A 19,301-nucleotide genomic window follows, 5' to 3' on the forward strand; every position below is an offset into this window, starting at 1 on the left:
TGCATATGTTTTATATATATTATAATCATACACCTGTATCTCTAATACCCAGAGTTACTGTTCTGTTTTCACTCATCAGGCGCCCAGTACTGAGGTTTTAAGACAGCAAAGTAATGTAATGATGGGAAAGTTGTGAGCTCAGGGTGGCTTATCCTACTGATACACTTTCATCCATGTTTCCATTTACTTCGTGTGTATTTTCAAATTGTTTCCACTGACAGCATTTGCTCTGAACTTGCCAGGTTAGTGTGAGCGAGCCCGGCCTAGCCGTGTCGTGTCCCAGGATCTACCACCAGGGGGAGCCACTGGCCCACCTACAAAAGCAGGTGAGCCACAGGGGGCCCAGGAGAGGCGAAGACTGCAGGTGACCAGTAACATATTTCAGATTTATTAAAAAACACGTAGGTAACAAGTCAGAGCTTTGGTTAGGAATGATTTGGAAAAGAATTGAAGGCATTACTCCACATAACATTCACAGTTGTGTGCCAGAGACAGAGAGCAAGGGCGTGTTTTAAAAGCATTTGCGGTGGACGATGGAGGGCCCGGCCTCGTCATATTCCTGTTTGCTGATCCACATCTGCTGGAAGGTGGACAGGGAGGCCAGGATGGAGCCGCCGATCCAGACAGAGTACTTGCGCTCCGGAGGGGCGATGATCTGTTGGCCGGGATGAGAAAGAAGGGCCGTTAGAGCACTAGGACAGGGCCGGGCATCCCCCCAGGGTCCAGACTGGGTGGACCTCGCTGGAGTTCTGTGGACAGCGGGGACAGTCTTGGCCGTCGGATGCCTGGCCCTAACCCCACCCTGACCCTAAGCCAAGGGAGGCAACCAGTGAATTTAGACTCTGCCTCCTTCCACCTCTTTAAGTCTACTGAGATGCACTGTTTCACACTGGGGGGGGGGGGGGCTCAGGGTCCCCTGTTGGATGACATTTCCCTATGGTAGGTCCCAGTAAGTTGCCCTGCCTGGCTTTCCCTGCTACCCAGGACTGACATGCAGGCCATGCTAATGTTCCTTAAATAACTGAATGGTTTAGAAGCAGAGAGAAATTACTCAGGATAGGGGTCCCTTCTACCTGCAGGAACCCCAAAACATAGCTACGGTGGAGCAAATTCCCAACGCCACTCCTGACTGGAATACTTGGGTACAGACAAATATGGACACTTGGGCAAAAAGACAAGGTATTTCCGAAACCACGGTGAAAAGGTTTAATTCCTGTCTATTCCCCAAGCTCTGTTTGAACGTGTATTTTTCTTTTTTAAGAAAAGATTCTATTTATTTATTTGACAGAGAGAGACACAGCAAAAGAGGGAACACAAGCTGGGGAGTGGAAGAGGGAGAAGCAGGCTCCTCGCTGAGCAGGGAGCCTGATGTGGGTTTTGAACCCAGGACCCTGGGATCATTACCTGAGCTGAAGGCAGATGCTTAACGATGGAGTCACCCAGGTCCCCCGAACATGTATTTTTCATACAAGTAGCTCATATTTACTGAGCACATACTATGTGCTTAACATGATGCTAAGCGTTTTACACATATTACCTCAAACCAGCTTAGAGAGTAGTGAATTAGTCCCATGTTACACATGGGGAAACAGAGTCTGAGAGAGGTTTAAGTAACTGACATTAGGTCACACTGTCTGTGCTCCCATCAGACCCAATATTCAAACCTGGACCTCTCCCAGGTGTGGTTTTGTTTTGTTTCATTTTGTTTTAGAAACAACCTTATCCTGTGGGGGTAATTCTAGATGGACAGAAAGGTGACAAATACAGTGCAGAGTTCCTATAACCACCACCATCCAGTTTGAGTTTTCCCTGAAGTCATCACCTTACAGCCCCAGATTTTTTAACGGGTTTTTTCTCCACCCACGGGAGTCACAAGTTCCACATTCGTGTTATGCAAGAAGCTAGGTTTGGGTAAGCAGGAACCGGGCCAGCTCTGGTCGCATAACACACCCCCACCTGGGCAGGCTTTGTCAGTGCGTTCACTGACCAGAGCTGGTTGCATGTCTCTCCTCCCCGCCACCCCATGTGGGAGTAAGGGGGAGACAGCCGATCAGAGGAGCATCCAAGAAACACCAACCTTGGGAAAGAGTCTCTCCTCTCACCATACAGTCTTTCAGAGCCTGCAGTGCAGGCAGAGAACTCCGGTCTATCTATCTCTCTGTTACCTACAAACCCTTTTCAAAAAACGACAAGGGAGTGCAAGTAACAGAGAATGTGTCTGAATACTTCCCACATGTGTGGTCTGCACACAAGTGTCCTCTCTTCCGCTCCCTGGGACATGGGTTAGAGAGTCCCAGCGTGGCTTCTGACTTCAGAGCGGGAAAACAGCTTTGGAGAAGTCTCTCGGCACCTGTCAGTTTGCCTCCAAAGAACTGTCTGTTTCGTCTCTGAGTTCCCATGACTGGGAGTGCACACACATAATAGAAGGGTCTTTGGTGGCTCGGGGACTGAACTTGGTCATCCTGGAGGGATTCTGCACTTCTGAGCACCTACATCAAAAGGCCAGACAGAGAGCCGGAGATCCGACTCTAATTCTTGGCCACAGAGCTGCGATCAAGGTTGGCAGTAGAAAAAGAGCACATGGGATAGAATCTACAACATTTAAACCTCTTCGGAAACAGGTCCGGCTCGTCTGATTTTTGGTAATGTTCTGTGTGTGAGATGCACGATTTCTGTGATGGGGAAAAGGACACAATGTATATTTTTAAGAGGTACGATGGAAATCATCTAGACTTACTGTTGGGATCGTTTCACAATACAGGAAAATATTGAATTTAGGGTGTACACCTGAAACTAATATAACGTTACGTGTGAGTTATATCTTAATAGAAAAATAAAGGTATATGCCCATGTGGGGAGCTCTGTTGAACTTCACTCCTGAAAGTGGCTGATGGCCAAGGATGATTATAGGTGAAATTTTCAAATAATTTAGCTTCTCTGATGAACTGGACTGACTTATACCCTATAAAGGGTGGAACTTGTGGATGTGGACCCACTGCTTAACCTTGGAAACCATGAGCACACGTGAGTACAATGTGGCTTCCGAGAGCCCGTCGCGTCTGGTGATGGGTTGGCATCACAGCCAGCAGCACAGCTGTGGCCCTGACCCTGAACCGTACCTTGATCTTCATGGTGCTGGGGGCCAGCGCAGTGATCTCCTTCTGCATGCGGTCAGCAATGCCGGGGTACATGGTGGTGCCCCCTGAGAGGACGTTGTTAGCATAGAGGTCCTTCCTGATGTCAATGTCACACTTCATGATACTGTTGTAGGTGGTTTCATGGATGCCAGCGGACTCCATCCCTGCAAAGGAGACTCGGGTCATGATCCTTGCAGGGGTGGAGGACAAAACCCAGGGCAGACTGGAAAAGCAGCGTGAGCTGCTGGAGGGTCTTAGGCTGGACGGAAGCTAGGCAGGCATCGCGGTGTGGGCACTGCCTGTTCTGATGGTCTCCACGCTCTCCCACCTCTCGTCTAGTGGGGAAGCCTTGCCATGGCACCTCCGGGGGGCAAGGGCTACAATATCACTTTGCTGGGGGGTAGAGCCTTAGGCTCCACGCAGGAGGTTCCTACAGAGCCAGCGAGAGCAGCTGTAGCTCAGAACAACCCCAAGTCTCTCATTGCCTGCTCCCTTGCCAGCGCCCCTCAAAGCTGAAGGGTGCCGAAGCCCAGGGATGTGCTTCATCCGACCCAAGCCCGGGCTCATCCCTCCAAGAGCCCACCCTCTGTAAACAACCAGGCTAACCTTTGTCCAAGGTCAGTGCTAATGCAGGAACAAGCTCTTGGGTTTCCTCTCCCCACCCCCACACTCCTTCCACAGTCTCAGCATTCAGCCTATCCTTCCCACCCATCCATGGCTCCTGTGTCCCTAGCACAGGGAGCATCTGACTTTTTTCACCATACCCCCCGCCCCACACCAAGGAGGCTTTGGGCTTGACTACAGCATAAACCATGTTGGCTTAGAAAGAAAACTCCTTTCCTGGCCTTCTGCTCTCCCTAGAAATCTGACACTCTCTTCCGTGCCCTGGTTTAGAAATGCATTTGGTCTTGTGGCCCCTGGCCCTCGTGCCTACATGCAGAAGGGTGCTGAGAGCCAGGAGCTGGCTGGATTCGGGGGGCTAGGGTGCTGCCCGCCCTGCCCAGGGAGGGGACGCTGAAGCCTACCGATGAAGGAGGGCTGGAACAGGGTCTCCGGGCAGCGGAAGCGCTCGTTCCCGATGGTGATCACCTGCCCGTCGGGCAGCTCGTAGCTCTTCTCGAGGGAAGAGGACGACGCAGCTGTGGCCATCTCATTTTCGAAGTCCAGAGCCACGTAGCACAGCTTCTCCTTGATGTCGCGCACGATCTCGCGCTCGGCTGGCAAAACGCAAACATGCAGGTTTGCGACAGGCAGTGAAAACCCCCCCCCCCCCCGCCTCCCTTCAGCGTCGCCCCCAATATGGGTGCCTTCAAAAACGTGCGTAAATTCGATCTGCAACCCCAAATCCGTGATGGCAATTAAACTACAGGCCCATGAGGGAACCCCTTCTGTCCCTAACAGAGGGGAAAATACTGTCTGGAAAACATGACGGGAAGAAAAGGAGCTAGCTACAGGCGTCCTTCTGCATGATACATGTGGGACTTTTTTTTCAGGATTAACTATTCACTCTCTGTTATGCTTGTCGTACAATAGTTCGTTATATGGGGTTTTCAGTTGTCCAAGAAGTCTCATGCTTTGAGGCCCCCACGGTTTTCTTTCTTTTTTTTTTTTTAATTTTTATCTATTTATTTGACAGACGGATCACAAGTAGGCAGAGAGGCAGGCAGAGAGAGAAGAGGAAGCAGGCTCTCCACTGAGCAGAGAGCCCGATGCGGGGCTCGATCCCAGGACCCTGGGATCATGACTTGAGCCGAAGGCAGAGGCTTTAACCCACTGAGCTACCCAGGAGCCCTGAGGCCCCCACGGTTTTCAAAAAGCTCCAGAGACCCATGCTGACCAGCCCATGTAGGTCCCAGGTCACACCACTGGTATATTCATTTCCTTCCAGAAGGAGACAGACCCTGGCTCAGGCCCGGTCCTGGCCCAGGGGGCTCCGTGGTGCACAGCGAGAGGGGTGTGGGGGCAGCAAGTACTCCTCGGATTCCTGCAGGCTGAACTTCTAACCTATTGGTTCCACCTAGGCCCCCGGAGGCTTTTGGAGATCACCTGGGGTTCTTTGAAGGGAGCAGAAGAGCAACGTAGGAAGGAATTCAACTCCCTACCCCAGAAACTTTAACATCCACAGGGCTCAAGCTCGGGGTCTATAATAAACCTCAGGTGTGTCCAGACATGGAAACGTGTGGACACCACCAGATCGCTGGGGGGAAGGCAGGCAACCAGGACCACGGGCATCGAGGCCGCCGCTGGCAGATGCAGACGGGCGGCAGGTGCTTGGAGGCCGAAGACCCCGGAACAGTTTGCTGCTGGGCTGGTCTTCAGACTAGCTAACGATTACCGGCTTACTGACCTACAGAAGCGGAATTACTCAGTGCCGGGAATTCCTCATGCTTGGTGTCATTCAATATGACAATCGTGTGAGGGGTGACCCCCTCCCCATTCCACAGATGAGGAGACTGTGGTTTGGTGAGGTTGGGTCACCTTGCTGGTGAGTGGCAGGCCTGGGCCCCAGCCCTCCCCTGGTGTCTCCAAGAGCAACACCCTAGGCCCCTGGCAAACACTTCCCGATGTTGTCCCCTGTCTCTGCCCTCTCATCCTACTTGTGAACGGAGGAGGTTAAAAAAACGTCCAAGTGATAGGCCCCCACTTAGCTGTCTTCCTAGAGGTTCTCACTGTTCTCAAGGAAACCATCTCATCACTTAGAGCGAAAAAGGGGCTGTGTCTGGTTTGGGCATTGAAATCAAGCCTTGCCACCCGCATGGTCTCCTCCCATCACCTCCCTGGATGGTCCTCAGGGTCCTGGATGTCACTGTGAAGAGACGTGGCCCCTTCGCCCCCCGGCCCTCACTCCTGCCCGCCTCACCTGTCGTCACGAAGGAGTAGCCACGCTCAGTGAGGATCTTCATGAGGTAGTCAGTGAGGTCGCGGCCGGCCAGGTCCAGACGCATGATGGCGTGTGGCAGGGCGTAGCCCTCATAGATGGGCACGTTGTGGGTGACCCCATCTCCAGAGTCCAGCACGATGCCTGGGGAACAAATGGGTACAAAGAAAGTCACCATGGCAGCAGGTGTGTTGGTGGGGGGGGGGGGCACCTGGGCGAGCGGAAGGGGAGTTTCTGAGCCTCTGATTTGAAAGAGAAGAGAGAAAGCATGTGACCGCATGGTACGAGCAGGCCAGGGCTGGGGGAATATAGAGAAAGAGCAGGAAGAGAGAGAGAGAGAAAGGCCTGCTGGAAATAGAGCTCAAGGTCTTATTTTTTAAGTGGGAAGAAGGCCTTTCTCAGGGCCAGGATTAGCCCTGTCCGGTCTAGCTACCCACCCCACCCCAAGTCCATCCAAACTCCATGTTGACAACCGTCAAAGCCCATCATGGATGGTGCACCCAATCCGGGTTCCCACCTACCGGTCGTGCGGCCAGATGCGTAGAGGGACAGTACTGCCTGGATAGCCACATACATAGCCGGGACGTTGAAAGTCTCAAACATAATCTGCAAAACAAGCCAAAGAGCTACATTAGGGATGTGACCAGTCCTGGCAAGAATGGTCAAGAGAGCGTCCCCTGCAGGTGGGCTCGGAACACAGCCGTACCCGCCTGGCTCAGGGCAGAGGGCACGGTGCCCTGAGTGTGCGGGGAGGGAGAGGAGCGGTACACACCCGGGAGGGGTGGGGGTACGCAGGGGCTGGCCCTGGCTCCCACGAGACCTTGGAGAGCTTGCCAGCCTATCAGCTGACCGCTGCGGGCCTCCTTCCTGGTGTCTCAACTGTACACGGAGGAGTTTGGACTAGGCGAGCTCCAGTGTGAGCAACCTAGGACGGACTAATGGTACTAAAGCCAAAGACAAAGAAAAGATGACTTTCAGGCTTGGACTTCTCTGTTCTACGGAAGGACACCTTGGACCAGAAGCCCCGACCGGTTGGGAACAAGCCCAGTTCAGTGAATTGTCTGAGGTTCCTGTTCCATCTGTTCCACTTTCTCATGGAGTTGCTGGGTCAATGTCAGCCCGAGAATCCAAGGCCACTTTGGCTTCAATGGAAGGGACCTTGATCCTGGAAGACGAGACACGCCCCCTGGAAGCAGAGGGCCCTATATGAAGGCCAGTGCCTCAGTTCATGTAGTCTGGGGACAAGACCAGAGCCGCTGCAGGTCACGGCTGAGAAGGTGATGCGCACAGAGATGCCCATGGGCCTCCCCTTCTCCACCTGCCAAACCCTGCCTGGTCTATCCGCCAGAACATCTCACGTCGTTTGCTAGACAGCCGTGATTCCCAACTGTTCTTCCACCCCCACACCCTTCCCAGGGACAAGAACACCCATCAGAAATGACATAGCTCGCCACGTGGAGGGACTCCCAGGGGCACAGGTGTCCCCCTGCAGAGAATGACCGCCCATGTGTTGGTGTAAGTGCCAAGAGCTCTTCTGAGGAAAAGGTCCTGAGTATATACGTTTATTGATCCCAAAAGATCCCAAGTCTGTTCCAGGCTCTGCTGCTTTGAGCTATATGACCTTGCGGTAGTCACCCCTTGTACGTGATCCTTGAATTGCTCGTTTATGTAATCAAATATCTCATTATATAACCACTTCTCTAACTCTTCATTTAAAGACTACAAACTGCTTCACCTTGTTCAGGTTTAAAGAGACAATGCAGGTGAAATGCTTAACCCACAGCTTCAGTAGAGCAAGCGTTAAGCTGACATTGGATGCTTCTGTTTGGTAGCTCATCCAAACTGGAAGCCTTGTCTGCCCAGTGGAATGGGTGATCTCTTACCCAAAGGACTCTGAGCGTCACACAAGTCACAATTATGACAGTGAAAACTATTATTGTTGAACATATCTTGTATCAGGCACTGCCAAGCACATCTGACATTTTGCCCCATTATTCTTCACATCAACACTTTGAAAAATAATAGTACTAGTCTCATTCCCGAGACACATGGACAAGGAGACCAGGAATCCAAGAAATTAAGGGGATTCATTAAGTTCGTGAAGCTGAGAAGCGACAGATTCCCACTGGATGTTAACCCACATTTTGAAATGATTTCTCCTTCCAGGTTTGTAACCTAACACACCCAGCCTTTTCCATTACATATTCTAATTTCCTATTGCTTCTGGAGTCAAGGGGCCGTTCCTGCCCTAAGAGAGTTAGTAACATCATGATGTTTCTGTTCTTGGGAATCCCCAGGTTCCTGGGAAGTTGTTGGTCTGTGAGGAGACTGCTGGGCTGGGCCCCCTCTTTGCTCTCCTGCCCCGCGCCTTTCAAATAGGACTTGCCCCCAACCCCAGAGTGCTGGATCCTGGAGTGGCTCTTTACCTGGGTCATCTTCTCCCGGTTGGCCTTGGGGTTTAGGGGTGCCTCGGTGAGTAGGGTTGGATGCTCCTCAGGGGCAACACGAAGCTCATTGTAGAAGGAATGGTGCCAGATCTAGCGGCGGCCAAGGAGAAACACAATGAGGTGATGTTGTGGGGGACTGTGGACCCCCAGAAAGGGACCAGAATGAGCTACACGAAACTAGGACCAAATCGTACGTTACAAGCACTCACCAAATGTCCATGTTTTTACTGACACAGACACTGAAGCTCAAAGACTGTGAGCAACTTACCCAAGGATTCACCTCGAGGAAGTGACTCAGCAAAAACCCAGACCCACGTCAGCGGGGCGGGACGGTGTAGTGGCCAAGGGCACAGGCCCAAGCGTCTAATCCAGGTTCAAATCCTAGCTCAACCACTACTTGGTGGTGCGAGCTAAGGCAAATTTTAACCCTTCTCAGCTCATCTCACTGTCGGTAATATGAAAATAACTTGTCTGTCTTGGTGAGAACCCTAGAGTTACTGTTCACTCCAGTGCCTGGCCCAGAATGAATATTATTATTATCACTCAACTATACCTTTGTTTAAAGTCATCTCTATGGCCAGTGTGGAGCTCGAACTCACCATCCCGACATCAGGAGTCTCACACTCTTTGGGCTGAGCCAGCCGGGTGCCAACTATATCTTTTCCCCTACGACCACTTCAGTTAATATTCCTGGGAAAATGATTTAGTTTCACAAGTAAATGAGTGAATGAGTAAACGAGTGAATGCGTGAATGGATGAATGAAACTGACCTGAAAAAGCTAAGTACCATTTTTAATACTTCTTGGGAAATTTCCCTCCACAACATATCCTAAGAAGACAGGTGTCCCTGTCTGTGTCTCCACACCCGCCGTTCCCCTCTCTGGTCTCCAGGGCTGGGAGAAGCCTGCCCTTGTGGACACGCTCTGGACCTTCGATTTGTGGGCAGATATCTGACCTTCAGGTGCTTTGAAAAAAGCCTGTGTCCACTGATAGCTCATTCGTGTGAGGTACTTTGGACATGAGTGTGTTTGCCTTGTGGCTGAACGTCCTTGATGCCAAGAAGAACAGATCATTGTAAAAAGAGCTAAATTAATTCTTTTTAAGGGCCCAAAAAGTCTTTGCTAGCACTGGGAATATGAGATTCATCCAGAACTGACACAAAACAAAACAGGAACTGCTTGCCAAAGTTTTTATAAATCGACAAAAGCCAAACTGACTTTAAAGAATCTTTATCTTGTCCCAGTGTCTTTGGTTCTGAAGTTGTGGTTTCTAGAAAGGAAAGAAGGCTCTTGAAAGTTGTACTCCTTTGATGGGATAAAAGTAGCAGAGTGTTCAAGAAATCCCACAAGTCATGTTATATGCTGTGGTTACGCCGAAATGTCATTGAGAAAACAACCAACCAACCCCTCCCCTCGGCAAGCCTCTCTCCCCACCTCACTTTAAATTTCAGTTTTATAAATGATTAAATGCTTTATTCCTCCCAATTCTCTCGGTGCGTACATTCTGAGATGTTGCTATCTCCATGGAGAAACTCTCAGAGTGTTTCCTACTGTCATTAATACCTTCTCCTCCATGCAAACTGCAGCCGTAACCAAATCCGGCATCTCAGAGAAAGCAAACCTAATGAAATGCTGTTGTAGGGAAGTAGAGTCCTTGGCATTTTTACTGATAAATTCTCACAATACTATTTTCTTTTAAACTGGTGAGATTATGTGTGTGTGTGTGTGTGTGTGTGTGTGTAGGGAACTGACAAATAAAAGTCCAGATATCGTGATTCTAATATTTTGCTACATTAAAAAAAATTAGTGTCATTTTCCCATTAGCCCGTCTGCTTTTTCTCCAATCACTTGTTTTTATGATGCCTAATAATAAACATTAAAATCCTAGGATTTGGGGCACTGGGTGGCTTGGTCAGTTAAGTATCTGACTCTTGATTTCAGCTCAGGTCATGATCTTAGGGTCGGGAGATGGAGCCCTGCACTTGGAGCCTACTAAAGATTCTCTCTCCCGCCCCCTCCTTCCCTCCGCACCCTCACTCACCACCCCCTCAATCTTAAAAAAAATAAATAAATCCAAGGATTTAACTCTTCCCACAAGCTCTTTTATATTAAATTGGGAGATAAAGCATTCACTTAATGCAACACAGAGAGGTACTTTCTAAAATATTGAAAAATTTGTGTCTGTTGCTTGAGTTTCAGTATAGTGGGGAACATTCAGCAATGTACCAAATGTGCAATGTCATGACTCCCGCTTCTAGAGCAAAAACTAAAACACTTAAAAGAAACAGTTCAGGGTGATTGGTGAAAAGCTTTCCAGCGTGGGCCATGGGCCGGGCAGAGCTGCTCTGGCTCCTCTCCTCCACTGGGAGGCACAGCCTTCTCAAGGCTGGTGAGAGCAGGGAGGGTGGGGATGGGGGTGGGTGGGAGGGGGAGGTGATTCTCGGGACTGCCCTCCCTGGGAGGGTAATCCAGTTGACTGAGCCAACAGACTGTTAATTCCTACCACTGGCAAAGGACTACTGCTCTCCTCTGCAGAACCCTCTCCCTCTAATTAGTTTATAAACCTTGTTAGGCAGGGAATTTTTTTTTTCAAAGAAGCATTTCAGGATTTTTTTTTTTTTCCCCAACCGTAGCAAAATCTTTTGAACCAGGGCCATGGAAATCATGCATCCTGAGGGCTCGACCTACAGAAAAGTTCCCAGTACCTTTTCCATGTCGTCCCAGTTGGTGATGATGCCGTGCTCTATGGGGTACTTCAAGGTCAGGATTCCCCTTTTGCTCTGTGCTTCGTCACCCACGTAGCTGTCCTTTTGTCCCATTCCCACCATCACTCCCTATAAAGATTCAACACAGCCTGAGTCAGCCTCCCCCAGAACTTGCGAACTGATTCCTATCCAATCACGAAGGGTTAAATCATTGCAAGAGGAAGTTCTCTTTTAGTTCCAGCAACTTGATATTCTGTGTCTGGTCGCTCTGCTCTTAAACAACATCCCTCAGTTGATTGGCAACAGACCTGATCCATCTCCAAACAGCAGAAGGCCTTGTGGGTTAAGCAACTTTACACTATATATTTTTATCTCCTCTGTTTCTTAATGAGCTCTGTTAGGGCAGACACTGTCCTTGTCTTGTTCGCCATTGGAACAAATTTCCCAGCAAGTATTTATCACTCAGGAATTACTTGTGAAATGAATGCATGAAATTTTACATGTTAGTTAGAGGGCACTTTGCCTCTTGTTAACCCTTGAACCCATATTGTTAAAGCAGTCGCCCACGGAAGAGATGTGAATATTTTCTAACTATTATAAGCAAAAGCATTATATTGACAAACGAGAGCTCGGTGCTTGATTTCTAATGGATAAATCCGTACCAATCAACATTAAGATGTTTGCCTAAATTAGTCGGAAGTATATTTTTAATCATTTAAATGCAGCTTAAAAAAAAAAAACAAGAGGAAGGACATTGTCGTTGCTGGGATTTTAAATGGCACCGGAGTGCTTGTTTCAGAATTGCAAAAAAAAGTTGTTGCTATTAGAGCCATAAATAGTGGTTTGTACGAATATCTCCATGGCACGCAGTTCAACAAAGAGACAGATTTTAGATTTCATTCATGGGACGTGGCTATTATTATTATTCGTACGACTATATGCCAAACTGAGAGCCACGGAGATCAGTCAGACAAGATCCACAAGCAACGACATTGCTGACGCAGAAGGAGACTTTCTAAGATGAAAGGTGGTGGCCCCCAACATTTTGTTTACACATAATGTTCTATAAAATTATCATGCGGCTGTCCACGGATATGCCACCAACCCCTAAGATATATGTAAAATTGCACTTGACAGCAAAGCCTCTTTTCGTCTAATATCAAGATCTTTGAGAGGGAGTGACCTAGGCGTTTATTTTAATCTCCTTCCAAAGAGGGGCTGTGGTTTGCATTCCTAGGTAATTCACAGTATTTCTCATGATGATAATGATCGTACTGAGACAAAAAGGAATGTGAGAAAAGGTTAACTTTATGTCCGATAGATACCCACCAGATAATCTGTCTACATGGTCTATGAAATTCGTACTTATTCCTGGACATCAGTCGTCAGAGGTCTGTTTTTAACAAGGTTACATCATTTCTGGAGAGACCATGAGAGACAGTCTGGGGATACTCACGGACACACAGAAATAGAGCGACCTAACCTATCGCCCCGTTTCTCTCTATTCCAATCAGAATTTGTTTTATTGAATACATTTGATGGACAACGTTGTGCAAGCTTAAGGTGCACACCTGTTGTCTTGATACATTTATATCTTGTAATGGGACTGTCAATGTAGCGATATTTATCACATTCCATAATTGTAGTATGATATTGCTTACTTGGTGTCTGGGGCGTCCCACGATGGATGGGAAAACAGCCCTGGGAGCGTCGTCCCCAGCAAAGCCGGCCTTACAGAGCCCAGAGCCATTGTCACACACCAGGGCGGTGCTGTCCTCCTCTTCACACATTTTGATGGAGCTGCTTCACAGGGTCCTACGGGAACAGGGATGAAGCCCACCCAGCTGTTATCCAGTGATTGTGGCACTTAACTGACTACTCCTACTCTGTACACCTAGAGCGCACACCACAGGCCCTTATCACAGCATTTATTTCAAAGTACTTTAATTAGACTGAATGCTTTTTATATGCCACAATTCAGAAGTCCGTGTTCATACAACTGACCTCCAACACTGTGCCTGGCTTATCACGTGTGCTCAGAAGCACTTTAAAGAATGACCAAGCAGGAGGCACCTGGATGGCTTAGTGGGTTAAGCGCTGACTTTGGCTCGGGTCATGATCTTGGGGTCCTGGAGTTGAGCCACACATTAGGCTCCCTGTTCAGCGGGGTATTTCCTTCTCTCTCCCTCTGCCCTTCCCCCTGCTTGTGCTCTCTCTCTCTGTCTGGCTCTCTTTCTCTCTCTCTCAAATGAATAAATAAAATCTTTAAAAAAAGAAAAAAGAATGACCAAGCAAGTGGATGAGTGAACAAGTGTAGAGCACAGATGGGGAGTATCAGACTAGGATACCAGATCTTCATGCAGATAAGTGACTTATCATATGTTAAAGAAGTTTCTGGAATTTGTTGTCTGTACCAACCCAGACACATTTCTCTGGGTAGATTATCACGCTAAAATATTTTCTTGAGGGGCGCCTGGGTGGCTCAGTGGGTTAAAGCCTCTGACTTCAGCTCAGGTCATGATCTCAGGGTCCTGGGATCAAGCCCCGCATTGGGCTCTCTGCTCAGCAGGGAGCCTGCTTCCTCCTCTCTCTCTGCCTGCCTGCCTCTGCCTACTTGTGATCTCTGTCTGTAAAATAAATAAATAAAATATTAAAAAAATATTTTCTTGACAAGGTAGATTTTGAGGGGTGGGCGGCATAGGAAAATCTGGAAATGCTGAGAAGTTGAAATGTTAAATGTAAAGTGTTGAAAAGGGAAATCTCTTCTGGGTCCCAAGAACTGTTGTTTTACCTTTGGAAAAACATTAGAGCCAATTGAAACTTTCAAAGAAAGTGCTTTAAATTTTAGGGGCCACAGTTATTCTCCATTAATAAAAATCATAACTAACTTAAACATCCATGTGAGGGAAAGTCTAAGAAATTGCACATTGGGTAGTAGGATATCCTGCTGCCATTAGGAAAGATAAAGGACAGGAAAAGTATATTTCATGTAAAAATAATTGATTAGAGAAAATAACATCATATGATCCTATTTTAAAAATCTATTTTTAAGCATCGAAAAAAGATTAATTATATTTACGAAGACATTGATGGGCATTACTTTAAAAAGTGATTTTTTAAAAAGATTTTACTTATTTATTTGAGAGAGAGACAGTAAGAGAGAGCACGAGAGAGGAGAAGATCAGAGGGGGAAGCAGACTCCATGTGGAGCTGGGAGCCCAATGGCAGGACTCGATCCCAGTACTCCGGGAGCATGACCCGAGCCGAAGGCAGTCACTCAACCAAGTAAGCCACCCAGGCACCCCCTTTGTAGGTGTTTTTAATGATCTTCCCCGGGCCCTGTCATATTTTCTAAGCTGAGCATGCCTTCTTGGTAATAAAACAATATGTTTAATATCCTACTCCTATGCTTGGATCCTATCACCAAATTTGAAAAGTTGAAGCAAAAGTAGCAACTTTATAGATTTGGGAAATTGAAGGTTTGTTAGAGAGACCGTTTTCATTCACTGCCCTCATTTCCATTAATGAGAAAATACAGAGGAAATGTTTTGCTCAAGGGCACTGTAGGCAGAGCTGAATCCAAGATCAGGTCCTTTTGGCTAGCCCCTTAACTTTCAGTTTAGATGCCTTCCATTTTTCCAAGCAGACTTAGGTGGACATATCTTGTAAAGAGAGGGACACCCACAGTTCTCTGCTCCAGTTTGAGATTTTAAGATTTCAAGCTGAGGAGGACTTTTGTAAGTTGGTGAGCTCACTACAAACCCAGAACCAGATATGAAAGGCAATTCTTCTAAGGAAATTTCTGGGGTGTGAGAAAAGAAAAATAACAACACCAAAAAAACGTTTTGCAAACAAACAAACAAAAAATCAAAAACAACAACGACAACAACAACAAAAATGCGTTGTAATTGAGTTCTTCTAGATCATTCCCAGGAAATCAATGCTGTATCTTTCCAGATGCGCTGTAACCCTTTGAAAAGAGTGTGAACCTCAGCTGAGGCCACGCATTTTACAATCTGGATCAGATACTGTTCTCTCCGACTGACAAACAAGGAAATCAAGACTCGAATTGAAGTGACCTGTCCAGGTTCCCAACACTGGTGAAGTTAGGACCACAGAGATAACAGAGCATGATGATTATGGGCTTGGGCTCTGCAGTCAGACCACCCGGGTTTGAGTCCCGACTCCATCCCTCAGAAGCTCTGTGACTTAGTAAATTATTTAATATCTGTTAATCACAGTTTTCTTCTCTGTAAGATAGCAAGAATATCAGTCCATGCTATACAAGGTTCTTATGATGGGGGGTTAGGTTTTTTTTATAGAAAGCACTGAAAATAATTTGTAGTGGCATACACATTATAAGTTCTCAATAAATGTTCAAGTTATGATGGTTAGTATAATTATATAATTATCCTCATTATCCAGATCTCTGTATCTCTAGTCTTGGTTTGCTTTCCATACTGCCCCCAGGCATAGTGTGGAGAGCCTTGACCTGTGGAGTCCACTTGTCAGAATGGAGAATGAAACAGATCAACGGCTCGCTCTTTCCCTCTATCCCTTCCCTTCCCAGACTGGATTCCAACTGGATTCCCTTCCCAGACTGGATTCCAACTTCCCAACTGGATTCCATTCGGCATTTACGTGATCAGGCTTCCGACCTCGCAGAGTAAGAAGCTGGAGAAGTGAGAAAGGCAGAGGAGACAAGACTGAACGGGCAGTAAGAGTCAGAGGCATGCGGGAGAGCCAGCCAGCTCCAAGAGGCAGGCTCCCCGGGGGATGCGTTAAGCAGACTTTCCAAACCAAAAGAGTTGAAGACGCGATGAATTATGTGGCAGTAGGACACTCTGAAAACGTGACGAGAGGATGTCCTTACTACGTCTCTTCTTGGCCAGGCAGGCTTGAAGGGAGTGTTTGGATAATACTGCAGAGTATTATCCTCCAGTGTCAGAACACATGCAGGGGAAAAAAAAAAATCTCAAAATTCAGTAAATATGTTTTTATTTGGCAAAAAAAAGTCCACAAGGGACTTTCTAATCTCTCGGATGAGCACTGTCATTGGAGAAGAATTCTCTGAGTCCCAGGAAAGGAGCTGGCTCAGTGATTTACAGCCCTTATCTATAACCTGAATGAGCAGCTCAATTTGGAGCAAAGCATTTCCTAATTAGGTAAAACACACTCGAGTGTCTGCTTTTGGAACTGCCCCCTGGCCAGGGGGGTTGCTCCAACTGTTTCTCGTGCATCTTGTGCCAAAAATGAGTAGTTAAGGCGGGGCGGGGCGGTGGGGGAGTGGAGAATACTGCAGTTCCCAGCTCATCCCTCTTGATATGCAAACCATATTTAGTCAAGGATCACAAAATGGAAGGAAAAGCTCAGTGTGAAAACCCCAGTCCGGGCTGAAGCAGCCAAGCCCTGATTTACAGCGAAGTTGAAGTTCAGCCTGGGGGAGGCAGGGCTGGCTCTGCAGTCCTGCCTGCCTCACCCAGGGAGACAGAAATGCAAAGCAGACTTTCCATAGGCTGAGACCAGAGCAGCTCTCATCTGCACGCCACTGTGCTCCCTCCCTCTTTACTCACAGAGAAAGATGCAGCGGGTTTCCTGCTGCACTTGGCTGCAAATGACCAATGGACCATGCAATGCACATTCTGAGGCATAAATTCACAGACATTCTCAAGAGACGTGCCTTTCCTACAGCAGACACTACCAATCAGAGCCCAGGAACCCAGAAGCAAACACGCAGAGTCAACATCAAAGACCAGGCAAGCAGGCTCTCTGTTCGCTTCTAAAACCCACTTCCAGGCACCCTCGCTGCACACAAAAAAACACAGTCCAGTGAGAAGTCCCCATACCAAACCTAACCGCAAACAAATGCTGGAGTTTCCAGCGTCCAAAAATAAAAACGTGTGATTTACTGGAAATCACTAGTCTACGTCTTTGAAACGCCTGCGAGATCTGGGCTGCTGATTTAGCATGTAGACATCCTCCAGGTGACACACGGATTCCGTCTCATCTCCCTTTTGCCCTCCTCCCCCACACCCAACAGCACCTTCGATTTGTTTTTCAAGTTGAATAACTAGCGGCTAAGAGCTCCAATCATTTCTCTACCGCCGTGCTCATTCAGGAATTTCAGAGCGCGCCAGCCCAGCCCGATCTCCGGCGATGACGTCTGGTCGCACTGAGTAATATCAGAGCTTCTGGGATCTGGAAGTCATATCCCTGGGTCAGTGCCACTTACCCTGACGAGGCTCAGCTGGGCTCCTCCACTCTGGGTGGTGTTCGGGGAGGCTGAATGCTGAAGGGTTATATAGCCCCTTGGCCTGCTTCCCTCCCACTGGCTTCCCAAACAAGGAACAAAGACAGACTTGGGCCCAGCGTTCGGGCTAACACAACCATATAGGGACCTCAGCACAAAACTCTCTAATCTGGATGGCCGGAGGTCTGGGTTTCTTCCACCGCATTCCACTGCTCTGCTCAAGGAGCGGGAGGCAGCTCAGCTGCCAGAAGGAGATAAACACCCCAAGCCTCCAGAGCCACTCCTGGGATGCCCAGAGACACTGAGCTCCTTGTGTGATGGGGCAGACGCAGGCTGGGCCGCACGTTCCTGTTCTCCCGCTGGCGTTCAGAGCATTTCTGAATGACCTGAGCACGGAGAGGAGTGGCCTCGAGAAGTAGGCACTTTAAAAAAAAAAAAACTCCTCTACGAAGGTGGCCTGCAATGGAGACATTGCTTCAAATTATCATAAGTAGAGAGAAAGAGAGAGACGCGATTTGACAGCCGTCATGCTGTTTCTGAGTCGAGTCTGTGTGTGGTGTTAATGGAACTAGGAATTGAAGTGCAGACAGGGTTGACGGGCCCCTGTTTCCCAGAGGAGCCTGGGACTCAGCATGACCTTGACCACTTAGTCCTTTGGCACATCGCAAATGCCCACCAACTGTGACCAAGGGGTTTAGCAGAATGATGACGGGCCACTTTTGACCAGAGTCCCTGCCGCTCCTTCTCCCAGAAACAGTTTGGGAGAGAAAGGGGCGTGTTCAAGGGTGGGGGGATCCCTCTGACCCCCGTCTCTTCCTGCTGACCCATTTGACAGGTGACAGAGAAGCAGGTGAGTATCTTAAAGACAAGGCAGGCAGCGGGCATGGATCTGGCTGTGAGCTCTCATGCCCAGGGGTCAGTGGGGAGCTCCAGTGGCTTGACATTTGTCTGCTCCTCTCCTCCAAGCCAGGGTCCGAACTAAATTCATAATAGAAATCTTGAGGGTGGATAGCTTGAGTACTTCCACACTGCTGATACGGGAGAGCAGTCCCAGAATGAATGGCTTTATTTGACAGCTGTGAGCAGCTGTTCACTCCCGTTACTGGGTGTGGTACGTTGTTGGACTGGTGGTACGCACGCACATACACGTGGGTTCATCTTGGAGAGGCGGCACTGTGGATTAGGAGAAAATTTCAAATGGCTTAAGACTACGTAAATAATAACAGGTTTCTCTGTGTTTTTCAGAATCTGGCAAATGGGTCTAGTTTTTATCAACCAGAAAACACAACGGTCTGAATGCTCAAATAGGAAGATTTCATAATGTAACGTGAAATTCGGTCTGCAGGACTAAACCAGTGGTTTTTAATCTCAGGGACCAGGTGAAGCAAAAATCCCTTGTTTTCCTGGTTAGAGGGCTTTTGGCCTAGAGGTCGTATTCCCATCTCAGGGAGTGTCTGTGTCATGCCTTGTAGCTTTGTAAGGTGACTATCTCTCTAAACACCACAGACAAGAGTCGTGGTACTCACCTTATTAATTTTTGCATTAATTTCCTCCTTGATAATGGTAGTGTATATGACAGCCCTGACAATAACCAGACTGATGTAAACAGACATACTTACAAGGAGACTCAAGATTTAGTTTTTCTTAGGAGCTTTTTGCCCTTTTTCTCTTTCTTCCTCCCTTCCTTTCTTCCCTTCCCTCCTTCCTTGTCTCTCTTCCTCCCCACCCCCTTTTTCTTTTCTTCATCTGTGATACTAACCAGAGAGGACCTATAACTGAAAGTAAATTTCTGGGCAGGTGATTAAATGGTCTCATTGTCTGGTTTGAGATTTATACTTCTGTGGCCATCCAAGTCCCTTCACTGAGAGAAAGCAGCACCCTGTGC

At 48.1% G+C, this 19,301-nt stretch overlaps 1 protein-coding gene across 1 annotated transcript; it reads right to left on the reverse strand.

Annotated features, from left to right (window-relative positions):
- Positions 1 to 365: 365 nt before the first annotated feature.
- On the reverse strand, positions 366 to 17,526 carry ACTA2 (actin alpha 2, smooth muscle). The gene is made up of 9 exons (XM_032883057.1): positions 17,399 to 17,526; positions 12,828 to 12,981; positions 11,167 to 11,295; positions 8,442 to 8,552; positions 6,537 to 6,621; positions 5,998 to 6,159; positions 4,163 to 4,354; positions 3,120 to 3,301; positions 366 to 655 (listed from the first exon to the last, which is right to left on the reverse strand). The coding sequence occupies exons 2-9, from the start codon at positions 12,954 to 12,956 to the stop codon at positions 512 to 514; spliced, it is 1,134 nt and encodes a 377-aa protein (XP_032738948.1). The 5' UTR covers positions 12,957 to 12,981; positions 17,399 to 17,526; the 3' UTR covers positions 366 to 511.
- Between the last annotated feature and the right edge of the window lie 1,775 nt (positions 17,527 to 19,301).

This window comes from Lontra canadensis, unplaced genomic scaffold, assembly GCF_010015895.1.
Source record: "Lontra canadensis isolate GAN:19392208 unplaced genomic scaffold, GSC_riverotter_1.0 scaffold85, whole genome shotgun sequence".
Taxonomy (NCBI): domain Eukaryota; kingdom Metazoa; phylum Chordata; class Mammalia; order Carnivora; family Mustelidae; genus Lontra; species Lontra canadensis.